At 47.9% G+C, this 27,578-nt stretch overlaps 1 protein-coding gene across 1 annotated transcript in view; it reads right to left on the reverse strand.

Annotated features, from left to right (window-relative positions):
• phf19 (PHD finger protein 19) overlaps positions 1–27,578 on the reverse strand; it is a 69,551-nt gene that overhangs the window by 24,377 nt on the left and 17,596 nt on the right. Inside the window, exons 5-10 of the mRNA XM_072488551.1 lie at positions 27,210–27,310; positions 24,787–24,935; positions 22,869–22,964; positions 13,960–14,028; positions 8,651–8,774; positions 5,913–5,980 (exon numbers count right to left, since the gene is read on the reverse strand). Coding sequence (XP_072344652.1) covers positions 5,913–5,980; positions 8,651–8,774; positions 13,960–14,028; positions 22,869–22,964; positions 24,787–24,935; positions 27,210–27,310 — 607 coding nt within the window. The remainder of the gene's footprint in view (positions 1–5,912; positions 5,981–8,650; positions 8,775–13,959; positions 14,029–22,868; positions 22,965–24,786; positions 24,936–27,209; positions 27,311–27,578) is intronic.

Raw genomic sequence — 27,578 nt, forward strand, 5'->3', positions numbered from 1 at the left:
GCAACGGGGAGAGTGGGCACCCCTGTCTGGTCCCGCGGTGTAGTCTGAAATAATCTGACATTATCCTGTTCGTCCGAACGCTAGCTTTTGGGGCCTGGTACAATAGTCTAACCCAATTAACCAGTCCCTCCCCGAACCCAAAACGTCCAAGCACCTCCCACAAATAGCCCCACTCCAGCCGGTCGAAGGCCTTCTCAGCGTCCATTGCCACCACTACCTCCACCTCCTTGCCCGTCGGGGGGCATCATGATCACATTAAGCAATCTTCTCAAGTTAGCTGTCAGCTGCCTGCCTTTCACAAACCCTGTCTGATCGTCCCCAATCACCTCCGGTACGCAATCCTCAATTCTAATCGGCAGGACCTTGGCCAGGAGCTTGGCATCCACATTGATCAGGGAGATTGGCCTGTATGATTCCGGGTCCTTGTCCCGCTTTAGTATCAGCGAGATGGTGGCTTGTGACATCGTCGGTGGCAGGGTCCCTCTGTCCCTTGCCTCATTAAAAACCCTTGTCAGGACCGGTCCCACTATCTCCGAGAATTTCTTGTAAAACTCTACTGGGTATCCATCCGGTTCCGGGGTTTTCCCCGACTGCATGGCCTTTAGGCGCCCCAATACCTCCTCTGCTCTAATCGGGGCCCCCAGCCCGGCCACTAGTCCCCTGCCTACTTTTGGGAAGGTTAGTCGATCCAGGAACCTTTTCATCTCCTCCGGCTCTTCCGGGGGTTCTGAAGTGTACAGCTTACTATAGAAGTCCCAAAATACCTTATTCAGTCCTGCCAGGTCCTCCACTCTGCTCCCCTCCCCATCAACCACTCTACTTATTTCCCTGGCCGCCTCCCTCTTCCTGAGTTGCTGCACTAGCAATCTGCTGGCCTTCTCCCCATGCTCATACACCACTCCCCTCGCCTTCCTAAGTTGTTCCACGGCCCTACTCGTGGATAGCATCCCCAGTTCCGCCTGCAGTCTCCGTCTCTCTCTGAGTAGGTCCTCCCCCGGGGATCCCGCATACTCCTTGTCTATCCGGTGAATTTCCCTAACCAATCTGTCCATTTCTGCTCTGTCCGCCCCGACCCTGTGAGCACGAATTGAGATCTGCCCCCGCCGTCTGCGACTACGCCCTCCGCCTCAAATTGAACCCGCTTATTGATCATAAGTGCTACCTCCCTGGACTTAGAATCCAAGTCCGAGTGGAAGACCTGGCTGATCCAGCCCCTCCTTAGCCTAGTCTGGTCAGACACTTTCAGATGTGCCTCCTGCAACGTAATCACGTCCGCCTTTAGAGCCCGCAAATGCGCGAACACACGTGCCCTTTTAACTGGCCCATTTAGTCCCCTGACATTCCAGGTGATCAGCCTGGTTGGGGGGGCACAACCCCCCACCCTGCCGGTCAGCCATAACCTTTCTTGGGCCCGCCCCCGGCCCATGCCATTCCTGGCTCGCCTCTTGGCTGCCTCCACCCCGACCTCCTTTCCATTACCTACTTCAGATCCCCCACGTCGGCAAAATAACTCCACCCCCCCTCCCCCCCTAGCAACATCCCCCGATAACCCCACCCCTGCCATTCACTGGCTGTATTCTCCCCCCCCCATCTGACTCCCTTGACTAGCCAATCTGCTAGCCCGGTGACTCATCGCTCCGGCGCCCCCTTGTCTCACTCCCATTGTTTCCCCGACCTCATCTCCCCACTCCCCAGCACACCATCCCCCACTCCGACCCACTGGAGCAGTCTCACTAAGATGGGAAAGATCAAACAAGATGTAAACATCAACCAGCAACGCGAGGCTGCTCCGGGTACAATACAGGTCCAGCTGTTTACACAGAAAAGTGTTAACCCACGTCCCTTTCTGAGCACCAAAAATAAGAAAAAAAGAAATATATAACACCGCAATACAAGGAAAAAGACCATTCGAGGGGGGGGCGGGGAGATACCCTCCCCCCACATCCTCCACAGGCAAAAACTGCCCACAAAGAAAATACACACGGCACCTTTAAAGCAGTAAACATTCGACCTGCAGTCCAGGCACAGTAAGCGTCCCATCAACCAGTAATTCTCAGACCCTAGCTTGCGTCTGTGGGACCTTTTTTCGAGACCAGCCCTATCGCTTCTTCGGGCTCGGAGAAGTCGTGGTGTTGGCCCTGATGCGTAACCCAAAGACGGGCCGGGAAGAGCAGACCAAACTTCACGTGCTTTTTGAACAACACCTCCTTAACTTGTTTAAAGGCTGCTCGCCGCCTGGCCACCTCCTGGCTTAGGTCCTGGGAAATGCGAAGGTCACTGTTATTCCACGTGCTGCTCTTAGCGCTCTTTGCCCACTGCAGCACCCGCTCCTTCTCCACAAACCTGTGGAACCTGACCACCATCGGACGCACCTGTCTCGCCTGTACTCTGTGTGCCCCCTCCAGCTCCGGCGGTCGCGGACAGGCTTCAGCCCCCATCAGCTGCATCAACAGGTCCGCCACGAACGCTGTGGCATCAGCTCCCTCCGCCCCCTCCGGGAGGCCGATGATCCTCAGATTTTGTCTGCGGGCTCTATTTTCCAGCTCCTCTACTCTGTCCAGCCGTCTTCTCTGTCTCTCCTTCAACCTGCCGCCTTCTAGCACAGCAATCGTCTGCTCCTCCACCGCCTCCCCCAGCTCCTTACCTATTTCATCCTGGGCATCCAACCTCTGGTTCAGCTGATCCACTGCCTTCTGAAGTGGGACCAAGTTATCCCGCTTCAACGATTCAAAACTGCTCTTTATCACCTGCAGCATGTTTTCCAGCGCCTGCTGGATCGCCGGGTCCACAGGTCCGCCATCTTTGCTCCCGGGTCAGCTTCCCCTGCACCTTGCCTTTGTCCCTTCCTCTCCCGTTTGCGCTGCTTTCTGCTCTCCCGCGGTTCCATGCAGCTCTGCCCGTTCCTCAACCATCTCTGTGGCCGTCTTTCCAGCGCTCCGCAGTCCCGCAAAACCGGGGAACCAGGTCCTCAAATCCCGCCGGAGTGAGATCCCCCGAATGTGCGGCTCACTCACTGATTTTCGCCACCGGAAGTCCCTCCATAATTTATCCCTTTTAAATCCATATCCTCACGTAGGTTGCTGGGGTAAAATAAAGATAAAATTCCCCCAGAGACATTTTTTCACAGAATTTACAGTGCAGAAGGAGGCCATTCAGCCCATCGAGTCTGCACCGGCTCTTGGAAAGAGCACCCTACCCAAGATCAACACCTCCACCCCATCCCCATAACCCAGTATGGACTCAGAATAGTCTTTTTAACATATTCTCAGTGCCGCCTGTAAATTTGGTTCTACTGCAACAGTGTACTCTTGAATTTGAAATAGAGAAATAAACCAGATGATACACACTAGGACTGATTATTTCTCTAATCAAATGTTCCACCGATTAGGTGATTAATTGAATATTCACAGTTGCCCCGCCAATCAGAAATGTGATTTACATTAATGTTCGACAATTAAGAATAATAACAGAAGAAACATTGTGAGGTAAACGGCTCTGCCAAAGGTCTTAACTCTCCATTATGAGGCGATGTACAAACAGCCCCGGGGGGGAGGACACTGACCCCCTCCTGCCGACGAGAAGCCGTGCAAATATAGGACTGGTAGTCTCAACATCAAGTGCTCCCCAGCAAGATTCAACTGACCCTTTCTCAATGCTGGGATATATTTATCCTCTTACTTTTCGGATTAAAAATAAATCTTACTCAGTGCTTCCCAAACTATTTTCCTGATGTGACCCCATTTTAACATTTGAAATTTACCGTGATCGTGTCCAAACAAAAGCAAAACTGCAATAAACAGCACAGTGATATATAATTGTTAAAATTCACATATTTATAGAGCAACATTTAATACATCGTATAAATATGACATACTTTTAACATACTTTGTAAAAATGTTATTATTTTCGTACTGATATAGGGTTTCAACCAATTTTCCCCCATTCCCCAGGTGACAGAAGCCAAAACATAGTAGCCCCTCTTTCACCACCGCATCTCATCCACCCCTCACACTTCACCAGCCTGGGTACTTGCGGATTAGAACCACTAAGTGGCACTGTAGCTCTATTGTCCCCTGGTACCAATGTATTTTAATCTGTTCAAATTGCAGGATTTAGATTAGATTTAGATGTATTGTCACGTGTACCGAGGTACAGTGAAAAGTATTATTCTGCGTCGTCCAGGCAGATCGTTCCATACATGAAAAACAGAGGACAGATTCTTAAGCAACAAAAACCAAATTAATGGAATCATTGTTTTGATGTCACATTTCCCAGAATGGCCTGCCTCAGCCCAGTCCATCACACGAACCCACCTCCCATCCATTGACTATCTACACCTCCCGCTGCCTGGGGAAAGCGGGCAGCATAACCACAGACCCCTCCCACCCGGGTTATTCTCTCTTCCAACTTCTTCCACCGGGCAGGAGATACAAAAGTCTGGGAACACACACTAACAGATTCAAATACAGTTTCTTCCCCGCTGTTACCAGACTCATAAATGAGCCTTTTATGGACTGAACTGATCTCTCCATATATCTTCTCTACTGTGTAGCACTACACTTTGCAAGCTTCACCCGATGTCGATGTATTTACATTGTGTATTTGTCGTATGTCCTCTGTTTTTCATGTATGGAACGATCTGCCTGGACGACGCAGAATAATACTTTTCACTGTACCTCGGTACACGTGACAATAAATCTAAATCTAATCTAAATCCTGCAATTTGAACAGATTAAAATACATTGGTATTGGTACCAGGGGACAATAGAGCTACAGTGCCACTTAGTGGTTGTAACCCGCAAGTACAGCAGCAGAGACTATTTTTGCTGGAGAATTCCATATTGGATTGTCAATTGAGGATAGTATTAAACTTCAAAAGGGACATAGGCGGTCTGGTCGAATGGGCAGGCAAGTGGCAGGTGCAATTTAACGCAGAGAAGTGTGAAGTGATTTGTTTGGGTAGAAAGAACGAGGGAAATCAATATAAAAATAAAGGTTACAGCTGGTTCAGCACAGGGCTAAATCGCTGGCTTTTAAAGCAGGCCAAGGCAGGCCAGCAGCACGGTTCAATTCCCGTACCAGCCTCCCCGTGCAGGCGCCGGAATGTGGCGACTAGGGGCTTTTCACAGTAACTTCATTGAAGCCTACTTGTGACAATAAGCGATTTTCATTTCATTTCAAGAGGATGCAGAAACAGGGGAGCTGGGGTGTAAGTGCACAGATCATCAACGGTGGCAGGACAAGTTGGGAAAGCAGTTAATCAAGTGCACGGGATCCTGAACTTTAAACATAGGGGCATGAAGTACAAAAACAAGGAAGTTACGATATTCCTACAAGAAACACTGGTTAAACCTCAACTGGAGTATTGTGTCCAGTCTTAAGACCACACGCTAGGAAGGATATGAAGGCACTGGGGGAGGGGAGGCAGAAAAGATTCGTGAGAATAGTTCCAGGGAAGAGGAACTTCAGTTACGTTGCTCTTCCAGAGAGCTAGCATAGATATGATGGACCAAATGTCCTCCTTCTGTGCTGCAACTATTCTATGAATCTGTACTATGTTGATGTAAAGAAATGACTAAAAATGGTGACAGCAGTAAGTGAGGTTTGTGGACAGCAACTGCGAAATTTTTAATGAAGCATTGTAGGTGTAGATCTTCATGGAGGGTTTTGTGTTGTAAATGAATGCCCTTCAGGAAAAGCAGAAATCTCATTTTAATTTTGAACTTTCACATGTACTGCAGGCGGAGGCGTCAAATGTGAGCTGGATTCAAACTTAGCACCCGAGGGTGATAGGCAGTGGCCTCATGAATGCACAAGTCATTTTCATTATTAAGGCTCTCGTGGAACTAATCAAATGTGGCTTTTGTAATTTTACTATGTCTCTTTGCACAAAACCCAAGATAACGTCTCACCTGCTTTTGTAGCTGTTTAATGCACCGAGAAGATGCGGCTTTCGTTCATGCACTGTCATTTCTGTCAGCTAAAGAGAAATAAGAATAATTATTCAGTATCGAAGCACCGCAATATTTCAGCAACAATATCTTCCGAGATTTTATTCCGGAAAAGAGTCAAGTAGGTCGATCATTGGGAATTTTATAAATTAAAAAAAAAATGTTCCAAATCCAACACGAATTAGACATGTTTTTGATCCACATTGACAATAGAATTATTAACCCCTCGGGTCTTATTAACCATTCTGGTCTTGTCTCAACTGCTTCCTCGCTCCTTTAAATGAGATGAATTTGCTGTTCCGCCAAGGAATGGAAAACTCAATTTACGCGGGAGATTGAGATTGAATTTAATTCTAGTTGGGACATTAACATGGTCAAGATCAAAAAAGAAAATGGCCATACAGTCTGGATTTCGCATAGCTCATTCCCTTTACGCTAAGAGTCATCCTTGTCCCTCTCTGCACCAGCTTCAATGTGATATGGTGATCAGAACAAAACTAAATACTCTAACTGATTACTGTAAAGCCTCTACTTTTCTGGCCATTCGTATCAACATTAGCTTTTTTTAATCATTGTGCCAGCACCCGGCCTTATTTTGTACCTGTGTCCCTTTAAAACTCTCTGTATGGAGGTTATTCATGAAGAACCCGCCTTCTCAACCTTGCCCCTTGCCTGAGGTGTGGCTGGTGATCCTCGGGTTTAGATTTAGAATATCTACAATGCAGGAGGAAACCATTCGACCCATCGAGTCCACACCGACGCTCTGAAAGAACATCCTACACTGGCCCACCCCCTGCAACTCCACCTAACTATTGGACACTAAAGGGCAATTTAGCGTGGCCAATCCACCTAACCTGCACATCTTTGGACTGTGGGAGGAAACCAGAGCACCCGGAGGAAACCCACGCAGACACGGGGAGAACTTGCAAACTCCACACAGACAGTGACCTGAGGCCACAATCGAACCTGGGTCCCTGGCGCTGTGAGGCAGCAGTGTTTATCACTGTGCCACCGTGGTGCCCTAAATCACCACCAGTCAGCTCTTCCCCCTCAAAATGGGAAAGCAGCCTATGCTCATTTGGGAGTATGGCAACCTTATTAATTGTACAAGGTCTAAACCTGACAATTCAAAGTGATTTCTGTGGCACATTATTTTAATTATCCAAAATTTGAATTGCAAATTGTAAATAACATAGCAAAGTGGGGGTTTAGTGCAAAAGAGAATTATCAGATAACTTGAGCCAAATTCAATATATTTACATTGCAGATTTTTCACCAAATTTGTCAGTATTAAATGCGGTTTTCATTTGTCTCTGCAACTACATATGTTTGAAGTCTTTAACTAAACTCTCTGGGTGAGGTTTTAACTCAATTGAAACTTGTCCGCTTACATAGAGCTAACATCAGGCCGTCTATCTCTATTGTACCCCGTTAAATTTCAGGTTCAGAAATTGACAACCTTACAATTGATTTCAGCATGCAAGACATTTCTGTCGAGTTGATTTTTACATCCTTTTTAAACCAGGTTTTGTATTATAAAAGCGTTAGGGAGTATTTTACCACACCCACAATCCCTCCCTTACTACCCAGAGGGATAAAAGTTGAAATCTTGGTCCATTCCTTCAAACACTGCACCCCACTGTTCCCATCCACAGTGTAAATTGGGGTGAATGCCCAGAAGACAATTGGGTCAAGAAGGCCCACTTAAAGAAATTTCTGATGGAGCAAAGGGCAATTAACTGATGGGAAATGTCTTATAAATCTCAATTTATGAGTTTAAAAAAAAAAAAAATAATTAAACCTCTTTAATCTGCTTGAAACTTGTTGATCTTCCAGTGCAAAGAATTGTCCCCAACCCAGTGTTGCAGACTGGCAACATTCCAAGGTCCAGGACTATGTGCAAAGGGACACACTCAAGCTGGGGGCAGCTGCCGCCAAGGCACGATCGGGAAAGGCCACTGTGTAAGGCCTATCCGCCAATGTACACCGAGGGGCTGGAAACCGTGTAAAACCCATCAAACCGCCAGCTTAATCCTGACTGGGCCTAGTAAATGTAAGAGTGTCGAAGCACCTCAGAGTGCAACATGTATATAATTTGAACAGCATTGTACTCTCTGTAACAAAAATATTGGAATGTTTGTGATGTTCTCATTACTGTATTGAAGCACTTCACAGTGCATCTTGATTGCCGTAGTGAATGTGAATATCATTGCACTTTACTGTTATCACAATTTGAAATGTTTCTTTCAGATAGTTTATGAATAAAGTATATTTTTTGCAAAACAAAATTAAACCCTTATAAACCACAAAACAAAGAATTGCATTAAAACTCACTGTCTTTCCTGCAATTAATAAACCAAGCCATATGTTTGACTGCATTCCTGACTTTTTATTTTTCTCAGCAAGTCTGAATTTCACTTTTAAGTGCTTGCTTTTCTGATTTTACACTGGCATTGAAAGGTTAAGAGCCCGAAATAAGTTGCATTCGAATGTCAGTAACCAACACTGGGGACCATTCTTAACATCAATCAAGTCAGCTTCAAGTCAAACGACCTTTCAACTACTTTGTCAAATATTGCTGAAGACAAACCAATTTTTAATATTCGGAAGGTTCTTTGACATCGAATTTAATTTGTACCTCTGTCAGAGCAGGAGAGCGTTTATCTATAGACCAGCTCCACAGTAACATGTGCACCTACCTTTCCAAGCTGGAGGCTCAACCAGTTTTGATTAATAAATATTAATATTTCCTCTTCAAAATCGAAGTATTTCTTTTTCCCACAGACCCCTAAATTGTATAAAACAAGGTGCACGACATCTACCCTAGAAATAAAGCAAAGAGATAGGGTTCAAATAAAAGAACAAAGAACTCCCTAAATATGTGCAGCATTTACTGACGGTGTTGGTCTGTAGTCATCAGGAATATAGAAATGAGGCGTCCAAAGCCCCAATGTGTGACATCTAGTTATACTACGCTTTCAGAACTGAATCCAGAATCGAAGATCGGCCAAAATTGTGTCCAAATATCTGGTGCAGCATGTTTGGGGCAGTCACCTGCCCAGTACAAACTGCAGCTTTTATGCTGGTCCCCCTTGGTGCAGCCGCAATACAGGTTCTGTGAATGTAAGAAATGCAATAATCGCCGACCACCAGTTAACAAACGAACAATTTTGGGTTTATTGTAAATTCAAACTATACACAGAGCACTATAATCGGTGTCTTTGCACCGAGATCTCCGAACCTGTTCCACATTGGACGATCGGGTCACATGACCTTTCCAATGCACTCTCTCTCCCCCCCCCCCCCCCCCCTTAAAGGGGCTAGCAGCTACACCCCTCCCCTTTTAAGTCCCTTATTACATAGTGCATTGATAACCTATACAACTTCCAAAATATTAGCAATATGAAGCATTTTTAACACAGTTTATCAGAAACTCAGCCTGTCAGGGGACCTTTTCTTTCTCTGGGATCGACGTAGCTCAACTGGTTGAGGTTGCACTGTAGAGGCAACTTTGGTTGGACCTGCTTCACTGGGACTCTCTCCTGGTAGCAGCATCTCACTTTCCACTATTTCCTTGGTTTCACTGGGAGCAGCAGCACTTTGGCCTGTCCCTAGCTGATCAGCTGCTTCACTCCTTGGACTAACAACACCACTACGTGTTGGCACCATTGGATCACACCGTAATACTAGCTCTTGGGGCGGCTCCCGCCTAAGCAAGTGGTCTATGTGTTTCTTCAAAAGCTGCTCCTGCACGTTCTGTTCATTGGACACCACAAAGCCCGGGACCGAACTTGGTCCACTTCCAAGGTTCTTTTATAAAAACTGGATCGTCGACCTCAAATGTTCTTTCCACATTTGCTGAATCATGGTTCCTTTTCTGGCAACTCTGCCTTGTCTCCAGCCCTCCCTGCCAAATCTGCCCCTACCCCACATGGTAATGCATTGCATGTGAGTACTACCTTCTTTGAGGGGATGAAATGCACCAATAAGCATGAAGACTGTTGTGCCTGCTTAACTTGGTTAAATGCCTCTTGTCGTGGTGCTTTCCGACTCCATCTCTGGCACTTCTTTAAAGCTAATGTAACGGCGCTAGCAATGTCGAGATTTGGGAGGAACCGCCCATAATAGTTGACCATCCCCAGGAAAGATCTGAGTTATGATGTGTCGAGAAGCTGGTGCCTCCTTTACTGCCCTCAATTTGGCCTCCATGGGGGGACCCCTAAGCATCCACCCGATAACCAAGATAAACCACCTTGTTTACTTAGCGTGCTCCCGCCTCCTGAAATCGCTTCAAAATATTGTCAAATTGGCCAGATGTTCCTCTTCAGTGGATTCCATTATTAAAATAAATGACATCATCTGAATAAATGACAACCCTGGGCAAACCCTGCAGAAAACTCTCCATAGTTTGCTGGAAGATGGCGCAATCCAATGAAACCCCAAATGACAATCGTGTATATTGGTATAACTCCTTATGAGTATTTATGGTGACGTCCTCTTGATGAGTCCTCCAGTTTTAATTGTTGGTCAGCGTGGCACATATCCAACTTGGCATATGTCAAATCCCCAGCCAACCTGGCATATGGATCCTCTATTTCATGGCCTGATTTACCGTCAGCTTGTAATTTCTGCAGATATGGATGATCTTGTCTGGTTTGACTACAGGCACAATGGGTGCTGCCCACCCTGCAAATTGGCCACCCTAATGATGCCCAAGTCTTCCAGTCATTTTAGTTCTGTTTCTACTTTCTCCAGCAATGGGTAGTTCACAGATCTTGCTCTAGAAAATCTCAGGATGGCTTCTGCTTCCACATGGATTTTTGCTTGCAATCCTTTGATCTTTCTCAATTCCTCCTGGAACACATCTTGGTATTTCTGCATAACTTCGTGCAGGCTCTCCTCTTTCAATTTAAACATTTCCAGCTTGTTCAATTTGGCCTCTTGGAGCTGCACCCCATTAAACTCGGTCCAGTAGGTCTGTTTGCTCATGGCAGTAGCTGACACCCCCGTGTCTACTTCCATTTTGATGGAGTGTTGCCTTGCCCACTTTCACATTATTCAGTGACAAAATGTTCCGTTCACCCGCTGGGCGATTCGCCTGGACTATTTACTCTGCTGATGCTGGGCAGGCCCTGCTTGTTTTTACACTTGTGCCTCAAATGTCCTTTCCTTCCCCATGCAAAGCACTCTGCTTCTCTTAATCTAAACGTTTCTGGAGAGTGACTCCCCCGCACCAATAGCACTCTGTGTTATTCCTAGGCTGTTGATTAAATCTTCTATACCTTGCGACTCTCCTGGATTCTGCATTATTATTCTCTCTACTTAAACCAGCGCCTTCATTCCTGGCGCCACTGCTGCTCGTAGCTTCCCACCCTAACTGGTGTACCTCGTAGCTCTGTGCGCTTTGCAGCTTCCGGGGCGCCACCCTCGGCGCTCTTTATCGCTGACGCCTTACGAGCATCTTTTTAAACAGTAACTCTGGCTCAGCGACCAATTTTCTCTGTATAGCTGCGCTGTTTAAACCACATACCAATCAGTCCCGTAACATGTCATTTAACACTGACCCGAAATCGCAAAGCTCTGTGATTTGTCTTAGCCTTGTTACAAAGGGTGCAATGGTTTCTCCGCCATGGAGTTAAATTTGAACCTTTGTAATATTAGTTCCAAGATTTTGACCCAGTGACAGTGAAGGAACGACGATACATTTCTAAGTCAGGATGGTGAGTGACTTGAAGAGAAACTTCCAGGTGGTGGGGTTCCCAGGTATCTGCTGCCTTTGTCCTTCTAGATGGTAGTGGTCGTGGGTGCTGCCTAAAGTCCTCTCATTTCCTGTGGAGTTAGATGTATTCAGTCTACAACAACCAAAATTGTCCAATATATTACTCACGCTCCATGTGAACCAAATTTGAAATTTGGATGTGGCTGGTTTCCTTTCTGATTAGCAAATTCTAATAGTAATAGAACCCATCACTGAAAATGTGGGTGGAATTCCCATGTTTTGAGACTAAGTGAGGTGGCGGGTGGTTCCGGTGGCCCTTGTCCCACCGGCCAGATTGGCGGAATCCCACGCCAGATTCAGTGCTTGGAGCCTCAATAATTATGCAGAGGCGGACTCCCCTCTGACTCTCCTGGTGGGCCGTTCGTTAGTCCACTCCCCAGCTTTCCAAGGTCCGATCGCATATTTAAATACCCATCCGGCACACTCATGTCACTCACTCTCCAGCCCAACCTGTCTTCATCAAACCGTGCAGGATGGCAGCATTCAGAGGGAAAAGGCTCGCAGCCTCAAGAAGAAATCTGTTCCTCCAATCACCTCTCCCCTCCCCCCACCCCCAGCCCATCACCTGCGACGCACCCATGCCTCAGTCGGACTTCTACCCACCACATCTGCAGTCTTCATCCATCCCCTTCCAGTAGGCAGCGTGATAGCCCTTTGACCCCCCCCCTTGTTTGTGAGCTTTTAATGGAGCCTGTTGGGGTCCAGATTCCCTCCTCTCTGTCTTCCCTCTGCCTTCCATTGTTCGTCTTCTGAATCCACCTCCTCGCCCCTCTGCCTGCCATCGTGATTCCCCCGCTCTTCCCTCCTCCTTGCACATCCTTCCTTTCACACTGCCCCCTTGTTTTCGTCAGGCCACCAGATCGCATTTACCCCCCGACCCCCCCTCTCGCAATCCACCCCTGGTCAAACGTGGGACCTTTGTTGCAGTGACCGCATGAGTCCCACAGCACAGAGCTGTCCAGATCGAAAATCACATTGGAATTCTCCCAATGGTGGGTTAATGGAGGGTCAGTCACCCCACTGGCAGGTGGCCCATCTTTTTGGCTCCCGCCAGTTTCACCACACCTACCAGATTCACCATGCCCGCCCGCCAGATTCACCGCACACGCTCGCTACCTGCACGAGGTGACTGGGAGAAGTCCACCCGTTTGATCTCAAAACCCATTCACTCAGTGTATGCACATTCGATTTAACCTTTTTGTGCATTTGATGGTAAAGTGGTTAAGACAAAGCTCAAGATGTGAATCTTTTTTGACACTTCTGCGTTTTGTTTCCAGTGTCGCTGCTTATTAATTATCTGCTAAAATGCTGTGTGACGTTGGTGAAAACAGCAGAGCTCAGCACCATGGAAACACCAGTCACATTGTACAGCGAAGAGAGCTGTCATCATCCTCACCTCAGTCATCCACAGTGATTGCTGCATGCCCAGGAAGAAACAAACCTCACCAATAGGAAGACGCTTTGACAGAGTGTAGCAAAGTGCAGGAAATGTACAACTGTGTTCTGCACAGAGTGAGTCAGTGGGTCTGAAGAGAGAGGAGGCGCGGGTCTGCGGGGAGAGCAGCAGACAGTCTGGAGGGAGACTGGAGGAGGGTCGGGAGGCAGACAGGGGAGGGTCAGCAGGGCGAGTGGGGCAGAATGTTCGCGGATACATGGGGAGCTGGTTAGCATCATTGGTTAGTCAGCTAGCACGTGGCTCAGATCGACACCAACTGGACTGGGTTCAATACTCAGTTCCACCTGAAGCAGACTCTGTGCCGACCTCTCTGTAGCAAAGAATCATGGCAATTTGACCATAGTTTGGCAAATAATCGTAATTAACTTGCCTCAAGCAGGAATGAATCAAGGGCAGCACGGTGGCGCAGTGGTTAGTACGCGCTGCCTCACGTCCCCGAGGTCCCAGGTTCGATCCCGGCTCTGGGTCACTGTCCGTGTGGAGTTTGCACATTCTCCCCATAATGGAAACCCCATTGGCCGGCTGGCGAGACGGAGAATCCCGGGGGCGCGCCGCAAGGACGGAGAATCCCGCCCGTGACCTATGCTCATCTCCACCTTGGTATGGCCTAGTTGAGGATTATCTTTCAAATGTGACTGGGACCTAACATGGGGTTCGTGCTGTGGTGGAATACACGGTAAGATTTCAGAGCGACAATGCTAAGAGGCAAACAATAGGGTCTGCTGTGAATCAAACTTTACCTATTTGTGTTTTAAATCCATTGAATTACTTACCATCTGAGGGGTATACGTTTGATATATTCGGGTCCTTTATTACACACGGAGCAGACAAACAAATAAAATCTGAAAATAGGAGAACGGAAAATATAGTTAATACAATAACATAGACGCAGTGAGTGGGCATCTTGTTAATCGGGATGTATGGCAAAAGAAAACATTAGGGTGAAACTTGAAGAACTACGAGTAAGCAACACACACCATTATTTTTTCTAACAAACAATTTTATTGAGGTATTTTTTTGGCATTGTAAACAGTTACAGCTAACAGAAATGTGCAAACATCAATATAAAACCATCAGTATAAAACCACTACTTCAATCAAACCATACTGCACATGCCCGCTCCTCTCCCCTAGACACTACCCGCCTATTTATCCCTCCTACTCTACCCTAATCCCCCCCCCCCTCCCCCCGCGCTGACGTTCACTCTCCCGCAAAGAAGTCGATCAATGTTTGCCAACTTCGGGCGAACCCCAGTACAGATCCCCTCAAGGCGAACTTAATTTTTTCCATACCCAGAAAACTTGACATGTCCGAAAGCCATAGTTCGGTCTTCGGGGGTTTTGAGTCCCTCCATGCCAGCAGTATTCGCCTCCGGGCTATTAGGGAAGCAAAGGCCAGAACATCTGCCTCTTTCTCCCCCTGGAATCCCGGGTCTTCCGAAACTCCGAAAATTGCCACCTCTGGACTCATCACCACCCTTGTTTTCAGCACCCGGGACATGACCCCCGCAAATCCCTCCCAGTACCCCCTAAGCTTAGGACATGCCCAAAACATGTGAACATGGTTCGCTGGTCCTCCCGCGCATCTAGCGCACTTGTCCTCTACCCCAAAGAATTTGCTCATCCAAGCTACCGTCATGTGGGCCCGGTGAACGACCTTAAATTGAATCAGGCCGAGCCTGGCACATGTTGCAGTTGAATTTACCCTACTCAGAGCTTCCGCCCACAGCCCGTCCTCCATCTCCCCGCCAAGCTCCTCCTCCCATTTGAGTTTCAGTTCCTCCGTCTGGGACTCTTCCCCCTTCATGAGCACCTTGTAGATATCCGAGACTCTACCCTCTCCTCCTTCTCTAGAGACTATTCTGTCCTGGATCCCTATTGGCGGGAGGCGTGGGAAGGATGGGACCTGTCTGCGTACAAAGTCCCACACCTGTAAGTACCTAAAGTCATTTCCCCTTACCAGCCCAAATTTCTCCTCCAAGCCCCTCAAACTCGCAAAGCTCCCTCCAGGAACATATCGCCCACCCTCCCCACCCCCGCCCGCCGCCATGTTCGAAACTCTCCATCCATGTTCCCGGGGGCGAATCGATGGTTATCACATATTGGAGCCCAAACAGACACACCCCCCCACACATGCCTCCTCCACTGGCCTCATATCCGCAGGGCCGCCCCCACTACCGGGCTGGTGGAGTACCTGGCCGGCGACAGCGGTAGGGGAGCTGTGACCAGGGCTGCCAAACTGGTGCCCCTGCACAAAGCCACCTCCACTCGTTCCCAGATAGACCCCGTACCCACCATCCACTTCCTTATCATGGCTATGTTAGCCGCCCAGTAGTAGTTGATCAGACTCGGCAATGCCAGTCCCCCCTCGCTGCGGCTCCTTTCAAGCATCGCCTTCTTCACCCGCGGGGATTTTCCCACCCAGACAAAGCTCATGATGATTTTGCCAGTCCTTTTGAAGAAGGACCATGGGATAAAGATCGGGAGGCACTGGAAGATGAACAGAAATCTAGGGAGGATTGTCATCTTTACAGTCTGCACCCTCCCCGCCTGTGACAGCGGGAGTTCATCCCATCTCCGAAACTCCCTCTTCATTTGTTCCACCACCCTAGTCAAATTTAACTTATGCAACCTGCCCCAGTCTCGTGCCACCTGTATCCCCAAGTACCGGAAACTTTCCCCAACCAGCCTAAATGGCAGCTCCTTCAGCCTATTCTCCTGGCCTCTAGCCTGCACCACAAACATCTCACTCTTGGCCATATTTAATTTGTACCCTGAAAACCGGCCAAACTTCCTCAATGTTTCCAGTATATTTTCCATCCCGGCCAGTGGGTCCGACACATACAGGAGCAGGTCGTCCGCATAGCGAGAGACCCTGTGCTCCACCCCTAGTCATTCCCTTCCACCCCTTCGGAGCTCTCAACGCCATCACCAACGGCTCTATGGCCAGCGCGAACAGCAACGGGGAGAGTGGGCACCCCTGTCTGGTCCCGCGGTGTAGTCTGAAATAATCTGACATTATCCTGTTCGTCCTAACGCTAGCTTTTGGGGCCTGGTCAAATAGTCTGACCCAATTAACCAGTCCCTCCCCAAACCCAAAACGTCCAAGCACCTCCCACAAATAGCCCCACTCCAGCCGGTCGAAGGCCTTCTCAGCGTCCATTGCCATCACTACCTCCACCTCCTTGCCCGTCGGGGGCATCATGATCACATTAAACAATCTTCTCAAGTTAGCGGTCAGCTGCCTGCCTTTCACAAACCCTAACCACCAGGACCTTGGCCAGGAGCTTGGCATCCACATTGATCAGGAAGATTGGCCTGTATGACCGGCAGGATTCCGGGTCCTTGTCCCGCTTTAGTATCAGCGAGATGGTGGCTTGCGACATCGTCGGTGGCAGGGTCCCTCTGTCCCTTGCCTCATTAAAAACCCTTGTCAGGACTGGTCCCACTATCTCCGAGAACATCTTGTAAAACTCTGCTGGGTATCCATCCGGTCCCGGGGCTTTCCCCGACTGCATGGCCTTTAGGCCCCCAATACCTCCTCCGCTCTAATCGGGGCCCCTAGCCCGGCCACTAGTCCCCTGCCTACTTTTGGGAAGGTTAGTCCATCCAGGAACCTTTTCATCTCCTCCGGCTCTTCTGGGGGTTCTGAAGTGTACAGCTTCCTATAGAAGTCCCGAAATACCTTATTCAGTCCTGCCAGGTCCTCCACTCTGCTCCCCTCCCCATCAACCACTCTACTTAGTTTCCTGGCCGCCTCCCTCTTCCTGAGTTGCTGCACTAGCAATCTGCTGGCCTTCTCCCCATGCTCATACACCACTCCCCTCGCCTTCCTATGTTGTTCCACGGCCCTACTCGTGGATAGCACCCCCAGTTCAGCCTGCAATCTCCATCTCTCCCTGAGTAGGTCCTCCCCCGGGGACCCCGCATGCTCCTCGTCTATCCGGTGAATTTCCCTAACCAATCTGTCCATTTCTGCTCTGTCCGCCCCGGCCCTGTGAGCCTGAATTGAGATCAGCTCCCCCCTCACTACTGCCTTCAGCGCCTCCCACAGGGTCGCTGCTGAAACCTCCCCCGTATCATTCACCTGCAAGTAATTTTGCATACACTTCCGCAGTCTCTCACATATCCCCTCCTCCGACAACAGTCCTACGTCTAACCTCCATTGTGGGCGATGGTAATTCGGCCCCCCCGACCTGCAGGTCCACCCAGTGCGGGGTATGGTCCGAGATAGTGATTGCCGAGTATTCCGTATTCTTTACCTCCCCTACCCAGTCCCTGCTCAAAATAAAAAAATCAATCCTAGAATATACTTTATGAACATGCGAGTAGAACGAGTAGCCCCTTCCCGTCGGCTGTCTGGCTCTCCCTGGGTCCACAGCCCCCATTTGCTCCATGAACCCTTTCAGCTCCCTTGCCATTGCTGGGAGTCTGCCCGTTCTGGGACATGACCGGTCCAGCCCCGGGTCAAGGACCGTATTAAAGTCCCCCCCACCCCATTATCAACTTGCGTGAGCCTAGGTCCGGGATCTTCCCCAGCACTCTTTTGATAAAGTCAACGTCGTCCCAGTTTGGCGCATATATGTTCACCAGCACCACTCTTCTCCCCTCCAGCTTGCCCCTTACCATAAGGAATCTGACCCCGCCGTCTGCGACTACGCCCTCCGCCTCAAATTGAACCCGCTTATTGATCATAATTGCTACCCCCCTGGACTTAGAATCCAAATCCGAGTGGAAGACCTGGCTGATCCAGCCCTTCCTTAGCCTAGTCTGGTCAGACACTTTCAGATGTGTCTCCTGCAACATAAACACGTCCGCCTTTAGAGCCCTCAAATGCGCGAACACACGTGCCCTTTTAACTGGCCCATTTAGTCCCGACATTCCAGGTGATCAGCCTGGTTGGGGGGGCACAACCCCCCACCCCGCCGGTCAGCCATAACCTTTCTTGGGCCCGCCCCCGGCCCTTGCGCCGTGCCATTCCTGGCTCGCCTCTTGGCTGCCTCCACCCCCGACCTCCTTTCCATTACCTACTTCAGATCCCCCACGTCGGCAAAATAACTCAACCCCCCCTCCCCCCCTAGCAACATCCCCCGATAACTCCACCCCTGCCATTCACTGGCTGTATTCTCCCCCCCCCCCCCCCCCCCCCCCACCTGACTCTCTTGACTAGCCAATCTGCTAGCCCGGTGACTCATCGCTCCGGCGCCCCCTTGTCTCACTCCCATTGTTTCCCCGACCTCATCTCCCCACTCCCAAGCACACCTTCCCCCACTCCGACCCACTGGAGCAGTCTCACTAAGATGGGAAAGATCAAACAAGATGTAAACATCAACCAGCAACGCGAGGCTGCTCCAGGTACAATACAGTCCCAGCTGTGTACACAGAAAAGTGTTAACCCACGTCCCTTTCTGAGCACCAAAATGAAAAAAAAAGAAGAAATATATAACACCGCAATACAAGGAAAAAGACCATTCGAGAGAGGGGGGGTGGGGGGGGGAGAAATACCCTCCCCCCACAGGCCAAACTGCCCATTACAAAAATACACACGGCACCTTTAAAGCAGTAAACAGTCGACCTGCAGTCCAGGCACAGTAGGCGTCCCTTCAACCAGTAATTCTCGGACCCTAGCTTGCGCCCGTGGGACCTTTTTTCGAGATCAGCCCCTGATCCCTCACAAAGTCCATCGCTTCTTCGGGCTCAGAGAAGTCGTGGTGTTGGCCCTGATGCGTAACCCAAAGACGGGCCGGGAAGAGCAGACCAAACTTCACGTGCTTTTTGAACAACACCTCCTTAACTTGTTTAAAGGCTGCTCGCCGCCTGGCCACCTCCTGGCTTAGGTCCTGGGAAATGCGAAGGACTCTGTTATTCCACGTGCTGCTCTTAGCGCTCTTTGCCCACTGCAGCACCCGCTCCTTCTCCACAAACCTGTGGAACCTGACCACCATCGGACGCACCTGTCTCGCCTGTACTCTGTGCAGGCGGGACAGGCTTCAGTCCCCATCAGCTGCATCAACAGATCCGCCACGAACGCTGTGGCATCCGCTCCCTCCGCCCCCTCCGGGAGGCCGATGATCCTCAGATTTTGTCTGCGGGCTCTATTGTCCAGCTCCTCTACTCTGTCCAGCCGTCTTCTCTGTCTCTCCTTCAACCCGCCGACTTCTAGCACAGCAATCGTCTGCGCGTCCGCCTGCTCCGCCACCGCCTCCCCCAGCTCCTTACCTATTTCATCCTGGGCATCCAATCTCTGGTTCAATTGATCCACTGCCTTCTGAAGTGGGTCCAAGTTATCCCGCTTCAACGACTCAAAACTGCTCTTTATCACCTGCAGCATGTTTTCCAGCGCCTGCTGGATCGCCGGGTCCGAGGTCCGCCATCTTTGCTCCCGGGTCAGCTTCCCCTGCACCTTGCCTTTGTCCCTTCCTCTCCCGTTTGCGTGCTTTCTGCTCTCCCGCAGTTCCATGCAGCTCTGCCCGTTCCTCAGCACCTCCGTCTTTCCAGCGCTCCGCGGTCCCGCAAAACCGGGGAACCAGGTCCTCAAATCCCGCCGGAGTGAGAGCCACCGATTGTGCGGCTCACTCACTCATCGCCGCCACCGGAAGTCTCTACACACACCATTATTAATGTACAAACTGATCAGGAGGTCCAGGAGATTAAATGGAAACCTTTAGAATTGCAGGTCAACTAATGCCGCTTCACCATTTACTTCGCACATCGGGTATCTCTCCCCCTTAGTCACCCTTTAGGTTTAAAAACTTTCTGAATTTTCATTCAACTGTTCATTAGCTTGCCATAGAAAGCTAAATCTTGTAATTAATAGTGTAGGCACACTTTTAACAAGGTGATAATAGTTTATGTAAAGGCAAACACCTCCTCTGGCCCAGAAAGCAATGAATTTAAGATGCTGAGTCTCATTCTTTCCAGTAGTGATTACTGTTGGAAGAGTTTAAAAATGTAGAATTTTTTTAATGTTTACATTTTTATTTTTCCTTTTTGCCTCTTTTTTCACTCTTTTAAACTAATTCTTATTCCTCTCTTTATTTCTCTCTTATGGGCAGCACAGTGGTTCGCACAGTTGCTTCACAGCTCCAGGGTCCCGGCTTGGGTCACTGTCTGTGCGGAGTCTGCACGTTCTCCCCGTGTCTGCGTGGGTTTCCTCCGGGTGCTCCGGTTTCCTCCCACAGTCCAAAGATCTGCAGGTTAGGTGGACTGGCCACGCTAAATTGCCCCTTAGTGTCCAAACAAAAGGTTGGATGGGGTTTACTGGGATAGGGTGGGGGTGTGGGCGTGGGTGGGATGCTCTTTCCAAGGGCCGGTGCAGACTCAATGGGCCAAATGGCCCCCTTCCGCACTGTAAATTCTATGACTCTATGATCTGATCTGACTCTGAATCATCCTCCTTTTCAGCCATTCCTCTGTTTATTTCTCAATCCTTAAATCTCTTTGGTTAAGGTTGTTGGTCCTGGTGTTCACTGGGGCCCCAGATACTCTGGTTGCCCTCCCCATGCTGCGATCAGTCCCCATTTTCAGCAGATTATGGTGCACAATAAGTTTGAGTTGGAGAGAGTAGGAATATGAAATGAAATGAAAATAACTTATTGTCACAAGGAGGCTTCAAATGAAGTTAATGTGAAAAGCCCCTAGTCGCCACATTCCGGCGCCTGTTCGGGGAATCGAACTGTGCTGCTGGCCTGCCTTGATCTGCTTTCAAAGCCAGCGATTCAGCCCTGTGCTAAATATTTCTCACTAACGGCAGTAGTGCCATGAGTGGAGCTACTCCAGCAACATCTGGCCCCAAATCTTCAATGAAAGTGTAATTTTGAGCGCAAGGAGAATGTGCCTTATTATGTTCAGGTTACGAGTGAGCTTCAACTCATGAAAAGTAGAGCACCTGGCACACACTGAGGCGCACTTAAACAAAGAAAACATGCAAAAAAAAATTAATTTAGACAGTCATCCAAGTACTGAAACCGCAAAGACATGGGCTGATGAGCGTCTTTACGAATCAGAAAGTGGGGGAGGTTTGCCCCATTCCCCCATCCTGGTTACACATCAAACAAAAACCTCTTCTGTAACAATGCCATTGAGCTTCTAAGTTATATGAAATAAAGCTTGCATTTTGAGGAATAAATCAGCTCATGCCTGCAGCGTGCAAATAAATAAGCACCATCTACTGTTTGTCTAATAATATTAATAATCTTTATTAGTGTCACAAGTAGGCTTACGTGAAGCCCCTAGTCGCCACACTCTGGGTACACTGAGGGAGAATTTAGAATGTTCAATTCATCTAACAAGCACGTCTTTCGGGACTTGTGGGAGGAAACCGGGACAGCCGGAGGAAACCCACGCAGACCCTGGGAGAACGTGCAGACTCTGCACAGACAGTGGCCCAAGCCTGGAATCGAACCCGGGTCTCTGGAGCTGTGAAGCAACTGTGCTAACCACTGTGCTACTGTGCCACCCTCAAAAGGTGAAATCCACATGACAGAGATTGCCAAATCTTTGTTTTCTACGAGGTCAGCGGTGAGCATGTACCTTTTTTCTTACTCTTTCATAGCATGTGACCATCTCTGGCTAGTCAGCATTTATTGCCCATTCTTAATTGCCCTTGAGAGGGCAGTGGTGAGCTGCCTTCTTCAACCGCTGCAGCCCATGTGGTTCTTGTGGTGCAGTGGTAACACCCCTGCCTTTGCGCCAACAGCTCAGGGTTCAAATCCTACCCTAGGACTGTAGGCCAAGGAAACTTTTCATAACAGAGGGATTCTTGCTCAGCCATGTGACGGAGAGAATGTTGGAACCTCGATACCATGACTATCCATAGCTTCAGATTACAAAATGAATGGACTGTAACACACCATCACCACTGTCACTTCTTATCACATTCAAAATAAACAGGGATGAATGACATTATTCCTTGACCCAGACGGTATAAGTTCATGTTACAACAGACCTGCCACCTATTAACAAAATTTAGTGTGCAAGCCACCCAGCTGCTGTGGAATAAAGTGACCTTTCACAGACTGCCATCAGTGGGTAAAGTGATTATAAATATAACATATTCCACCGGTAATCCTCAAAGGCATTGACACTATCCAGGCCAAAGGTGTCCTGTAGGGTTCCTCCGAACACGGTGTGATGTGGCAGCCGCATATATACGCAAATGCTGCTGAGGAGACCACAATACTGTCTGCCATTTGAGATCTGGTGGCGGATGGATGTAGACGCACTGCTGGTCTCCCGTAACTCCCTCCTCCAAACCCTCAGGCATCAGAGTATATGTCCTGGGACATTTCCACACTACACTGTGAAGAGTTTTACTTCTGGCCAAATTTGTGCCTCACCAAATGGATGTGCCGACAACCACTTTCATTAAATGTGTGCGAAATAAACATTTGATCATTCAATCAGAAAGAAGTAACAACGAGGAAGGAGAAACAAACAAGCCAAATTTGTGACTTTGAAACAAATACGGATGTGCCGATCTCCCGAGTGTAGTTATAAACACCAAAGGCACATACAATAAGAAAACATTGCGTTTCATGTGGGATTAGTAATTTGCAGTGTGGCAGTGAATTAAAGAATGACACTCTTCTAACATCCCCCCCTCTACTAACACCCCCCAACCACACACAACAGTTTATCATTCATCATGACATTAGGAAAATGACTTGAATGTGAGCACACACCTGTCTCCAAACATCATGGCTTCACTCAGACACTGAGTGCAGGCTTCGTGAAACCACTGCTTACATCTGCAGCACTGAAGCATCTTCAGGTACCACCTGGTGCCAAAAGGTAAGAGGAATCACGTTTACATCAGTGTGAAATACTAGCACATTTACAATGACACATGTCAGCACATTTTAATCTTTCCTGGCTAATAATCCACTTGAACATAGAATGCAGGAGGCGACCATTCAGCCCATGGAGTCCGAACCGACCCTCGGAAAGAGCACCCCGCCCTAAATCCATAATCCCACCTAACCTGCACATCTTTTGGACAATAAGGGGCAATTTTAGCACAGCCAATCCACCTCAGTTGAAATTAATTTCTAACAAGTAAACTGAAGACTAGACAGTAATAATAATAATAATCGCTTATTGTCACAAGTAGGCTTCAATGAAGTTACTGTGAAAAGCCCCTAGTTGCCACATTCCGGCACCTGTTCGGGGAGACTGGTACGGGAATTGAACCCGCGCTGCTGGCCTTGTTCTGCATTACAAGCCAGTTGTTGAGTCCACTGTGCTAAACCAGACTCTAACAGTAAGAATTCTGAAGTTTTAAAAGATGTTGCCCGTACATAAAGATCACATATACTCTGTAAGACATTTCCCTGGTAGCAACTATTGAAATATTAATGGAGATGGGATTTTCAGACTTGTCCCTTCTCCCCACATTCTCCCACTTTTCCTCTTGAAGACTCAGATATATTCCCATGAGTGCCAGCGTACCTCAGCCAAGTGGCTACTCCTCATAGATCAATCCAGGAGGGTGGTGTTGACAGGTTAATTGATTATGAAAAACATCATGGCTGAGGCCTGTCTCACTGTCATCTAAAGTCCACAATCTCTAGATCTTTCCAGCAGCAGAAGCGAGACAGCAGTCAGGAACGTGATCCCTAACTGACTTATCCCCCTTGACTGTTTGCCAAGGTCAAATGCAGCATCTCAGTAGTTGTCCCAACGGAGATTAGGAACGAATCTGGGATCTTCTGGTCTGTGCTGTTAGGTATATTTATCCATCAGTCCATTAAGAGGGGGTTTTACGGTTAAATGTAATGAAAGGTGGATACAGAAATATCACCGTTCACTGGATCTTTAACACAAACAGAAAATTGTTGAATTGTCAAAGCACTAAGCTTTCATATGCAGAACCTTACTAGTCTGTCAATTTGTCATTGTAGAGTGGTAAAGTGCTGAAAACCAGATGAAACTACATTTAATGGTCCTTCCTATCTAATCATCTTGCATAAAGCTTCAGATTTAGTGCAACAGGTAGTGATGGATGCAGGTTTTGGGGGTGAGCTCTGATCCCTTTGTTTTGTTCTTTCATGGTATGTGGACATCGTAGGCTACGCCAACATTTATTGCCCTTCCCCAATGGCACTTGAACTGATTAACTTGCTCACCCATTTCAGAGTCGACTACATTACTGTGGGTCTGAGGTCACATGTAGGCCAGGCCAGGTAAGGATGGCAGATTTCCTTCCCGAAACGGCACTATCTGAATCTGATATGATGGGTTTTTTACATGGTCACCATTGCAAAGACGAGCTTTCAATTCCAGATATTATTAATTGAATTCTAATTCCATCAGCTGCAGTGGTGGGATTTGAACTCGTGTCCGTCAGGCATTAGCCTGGTCTTTGGGATCACTAAATCCCGTGACAATACTGCTGCACCACTGTTCACCCAGTACTGAATACTCAATTATTCAGATGGAGGGGTCAAAAGGTCTGAGGTAAAGTCTACCTGTGCCACCCTCAGTGTGTGTCTCCTAGTGATTGGACAAGGAATAAGATAAGGCACTGGGGATGGTGGGAGAAAAATCAAGAGAGGTTTGGGGGCGAGTGGAGTAAAAAATAATCTATTCTGCAAATCTTACTCTCCAGGTCCTCCGCAGTAACAGTAGCACTGCTGCAGGTTAGTTCTATGCAGAGAATCCCAGTTAAGCTCATCCATGTTGTAGGGTAACACTCGTTTGACGATCTGTAAAGCTTTAGCAAGTGGTCCCTTTTTCAAAGCACCTCCTTTCTGTTATAAAGAGGCAGAAAAACAAATAACAGTGTTATCACAGCAGTGTCACAATACCTCAGTATTCATTACATCTCCACGAGAAGCTTTGCACAATATCAAGCTGCTCCGCATGAGTAGAGTGTGCATTATAGTTTCCTCACTGCCTAAATCTAAAATATGATCGCTGTCGAACCGACCCAAACTGGAGCATCTTTCTCGGCAGCCTGTTATTCCTCCACCGACCAGGAGGTGTCTAACCCCCAGCTCACGGGTTCCCTCAATCTTGAAGCTCTACGAGCTGCCTTGTGACCACTCGTTTTCACCTCTACATCAGGCTCTCCACCATGTGGGTAGGAACAGCGACTGAATCATCTGTGCTGAGAATCTATTTTCTGGTTCGGGGGAGGGGTGCGGATTTCGAATTTTTGGAACCTTTTAGCAATTTATCATTTGCAGCAAATTTGGGGTTTCATTGGCCCTTTCCTTTTTGTGCAGGTGGTGCATTGGTTAATATGAAAGTTTCACTGTTGCACCTGAATTACAAATATGATATTTGCACCAAACAGCATCAGATCACAACTGAATGAATGGAGAACCAAGCAATGCGTGATTTTTTTTTTAAAGGAGCAAGATGAAAGAGAAATAGCAATTAAACTGTGTCTGAACTCAGGATATATCACATATCTGACAGCGATTGCCACTTTTAAAAAGAAATTTAAAGTGCCCAATTCTTTTTTTTCTAAGTAAGGGGCAATTTAGCGTGGCCAATCCACCTGCCCTGCACATCTTTGGGTTGTGGGGGTGATACCAACACAGACACGGGGAGAATGTGCAAACTCCACACAGACAGTGACCCCGGATCAAATTGGGGTCCTCGGCGCCGTGGGGCAGCAGTGCTAACCACTGTGCCGCCATGCTGCCCCTAACAGCGATTACCGCTTAACGGAACTCAGATGACATCTATTCACAGCAATTAAACATTGTGGCGTAAAAGGACATCTTAGCGACAGAATAATACATGTACATGACATGGTGCAAGAGGTCGTCCTTATAAGACAGTGTGTCCGACAATTTTCTGCGAGGCAATTCCATGGGAGAGTTGTTAGTCATTAGAAAAATCTAAACATCAGAGCAAAACTGCGTTAAGACATGAAACTCTAGGTATTAGAATCACACTGTACAGCCTGAGGGAGCTAGCACAAAACAGGGTAATAATAATAATCTTTATTATTGTCACAAGTAGGCTTACATTAACACTGTAATGAAGTTACTGTGAAAATCCCCTAGTCGCCACATTCCAGCGCCTGTTCGGGTCCACTGAGGGAGAATTCAGAATGTCCAATTCACCTAATAAACACGTCTTTCGGGACTTGTGGGAGGAAACCGGAGCACCCGGAGGAAATCCACGCAGACACTGGGAGACCGTGCAGACTCCGCACAGGCAGTGACCCAAGCCGGGAATCAAACCCGGGTCCCTGGCGCTGTGAAGCAACAGTGCTAACCACTGTGCTACAGGTGGTGGTGAGTCAATGGTGGAGAGTCAGGAATCGTGTTTTGGAGTTGAGTACTCAGATTTTGTTCTGCCGATTCTTCACACCAATAATGAAGTTCATGCTGAGAACCATTAATAACCAAGAGCATGCTCATTGTTTTTCAGAGTTCAAGGACACAGGACGTTCCCCTGCCTAACATCGTCCCTCATTCAAAATGGCACCAAAGGACAGTCATTCATCTTATTCGCTGTTTGTGGGACCTTGCTGTGCACTGAGTGGCTGTCCCATTTTCCTCAATAGCAACGGTGACTGCAACGCTTCAGGTGTAACTCATTAGCTCTAAAATGCCTCGGGGCATCCTCAGGATGTGATCTGGCGCAATTTTGATTCTTCAATTGGGGGTTATGAAGTGCGCATCATTGGCTCCAAGTCCTGTAAGGGTGATAAATCCATGCGCTGAGGATCATATAAAACTGTCAACAACTGGTATGAATGCACCGTAGCTCGCGGCCAATAACTTTATTTATTTCTTGCTGTCCTGTCAGTCCAATTCCTTCTTTCCGCGTGTTCCCCATTAAATGTCTTGAGTTTTATAAACTAACACCAATTGTTTTAAACCCTTTCCCGGATTCTAAATATGAACCAGGGCTTCATAATGACTCTTCTTTCGGAATGATACAGAACTATTTATTACCCAGTAGACAATCTGAATAATCCTATAAGCATGCACTTATAACTTGAATAGCACAGAGTCAGTATTGCCAATCACACAAGTTACTTAAGCCAGAAATACTCTTACCCTGACAGCCAAAGCAAATATACACTGCCGACAAAACCAAGGTGAAGTGGATGCATTTGTTGTGCTATCTACTTTGGGATTGTGGCATTGCTGATGGTAACCTAAAGAGAAACAGAGTTTTACTATTCAATTTGACTATGTTACTACATTTGACAGCAAGAGGCAAATGATTTGCATTCTGGTAGCGCAAGTAAAATGCATTTGCAACAAGTAAATAAACTTGGCAAAATAAACATTTGGAGACATCCGCATTTGGCAGTCACTAAGGTTAGCTACCATGTAGAGTGCAGAGAGAGAGAGAGATGGAGGAGGTTTAAAAAAGAACATTGTAAATAGATCTAGGGCACGCAGCATGGGATAACTGTAATA

The sequence above is a fragment of the Scyliorhinus torazame genome, chromosome 22, assembly GCF_047496885.1.
Source record: "Scyliorhinus torazame isolate Kashiwa2021f chromosome 22, sScyTor2.1, whole genome shotgun sequence".
NCBI lineage: Eukaryota > Metazoa > Chordata > Chondrichthyes > Carcharhiniformes > Scyliorhinidae > Scyliorhinus > Scyliorhinus torazame.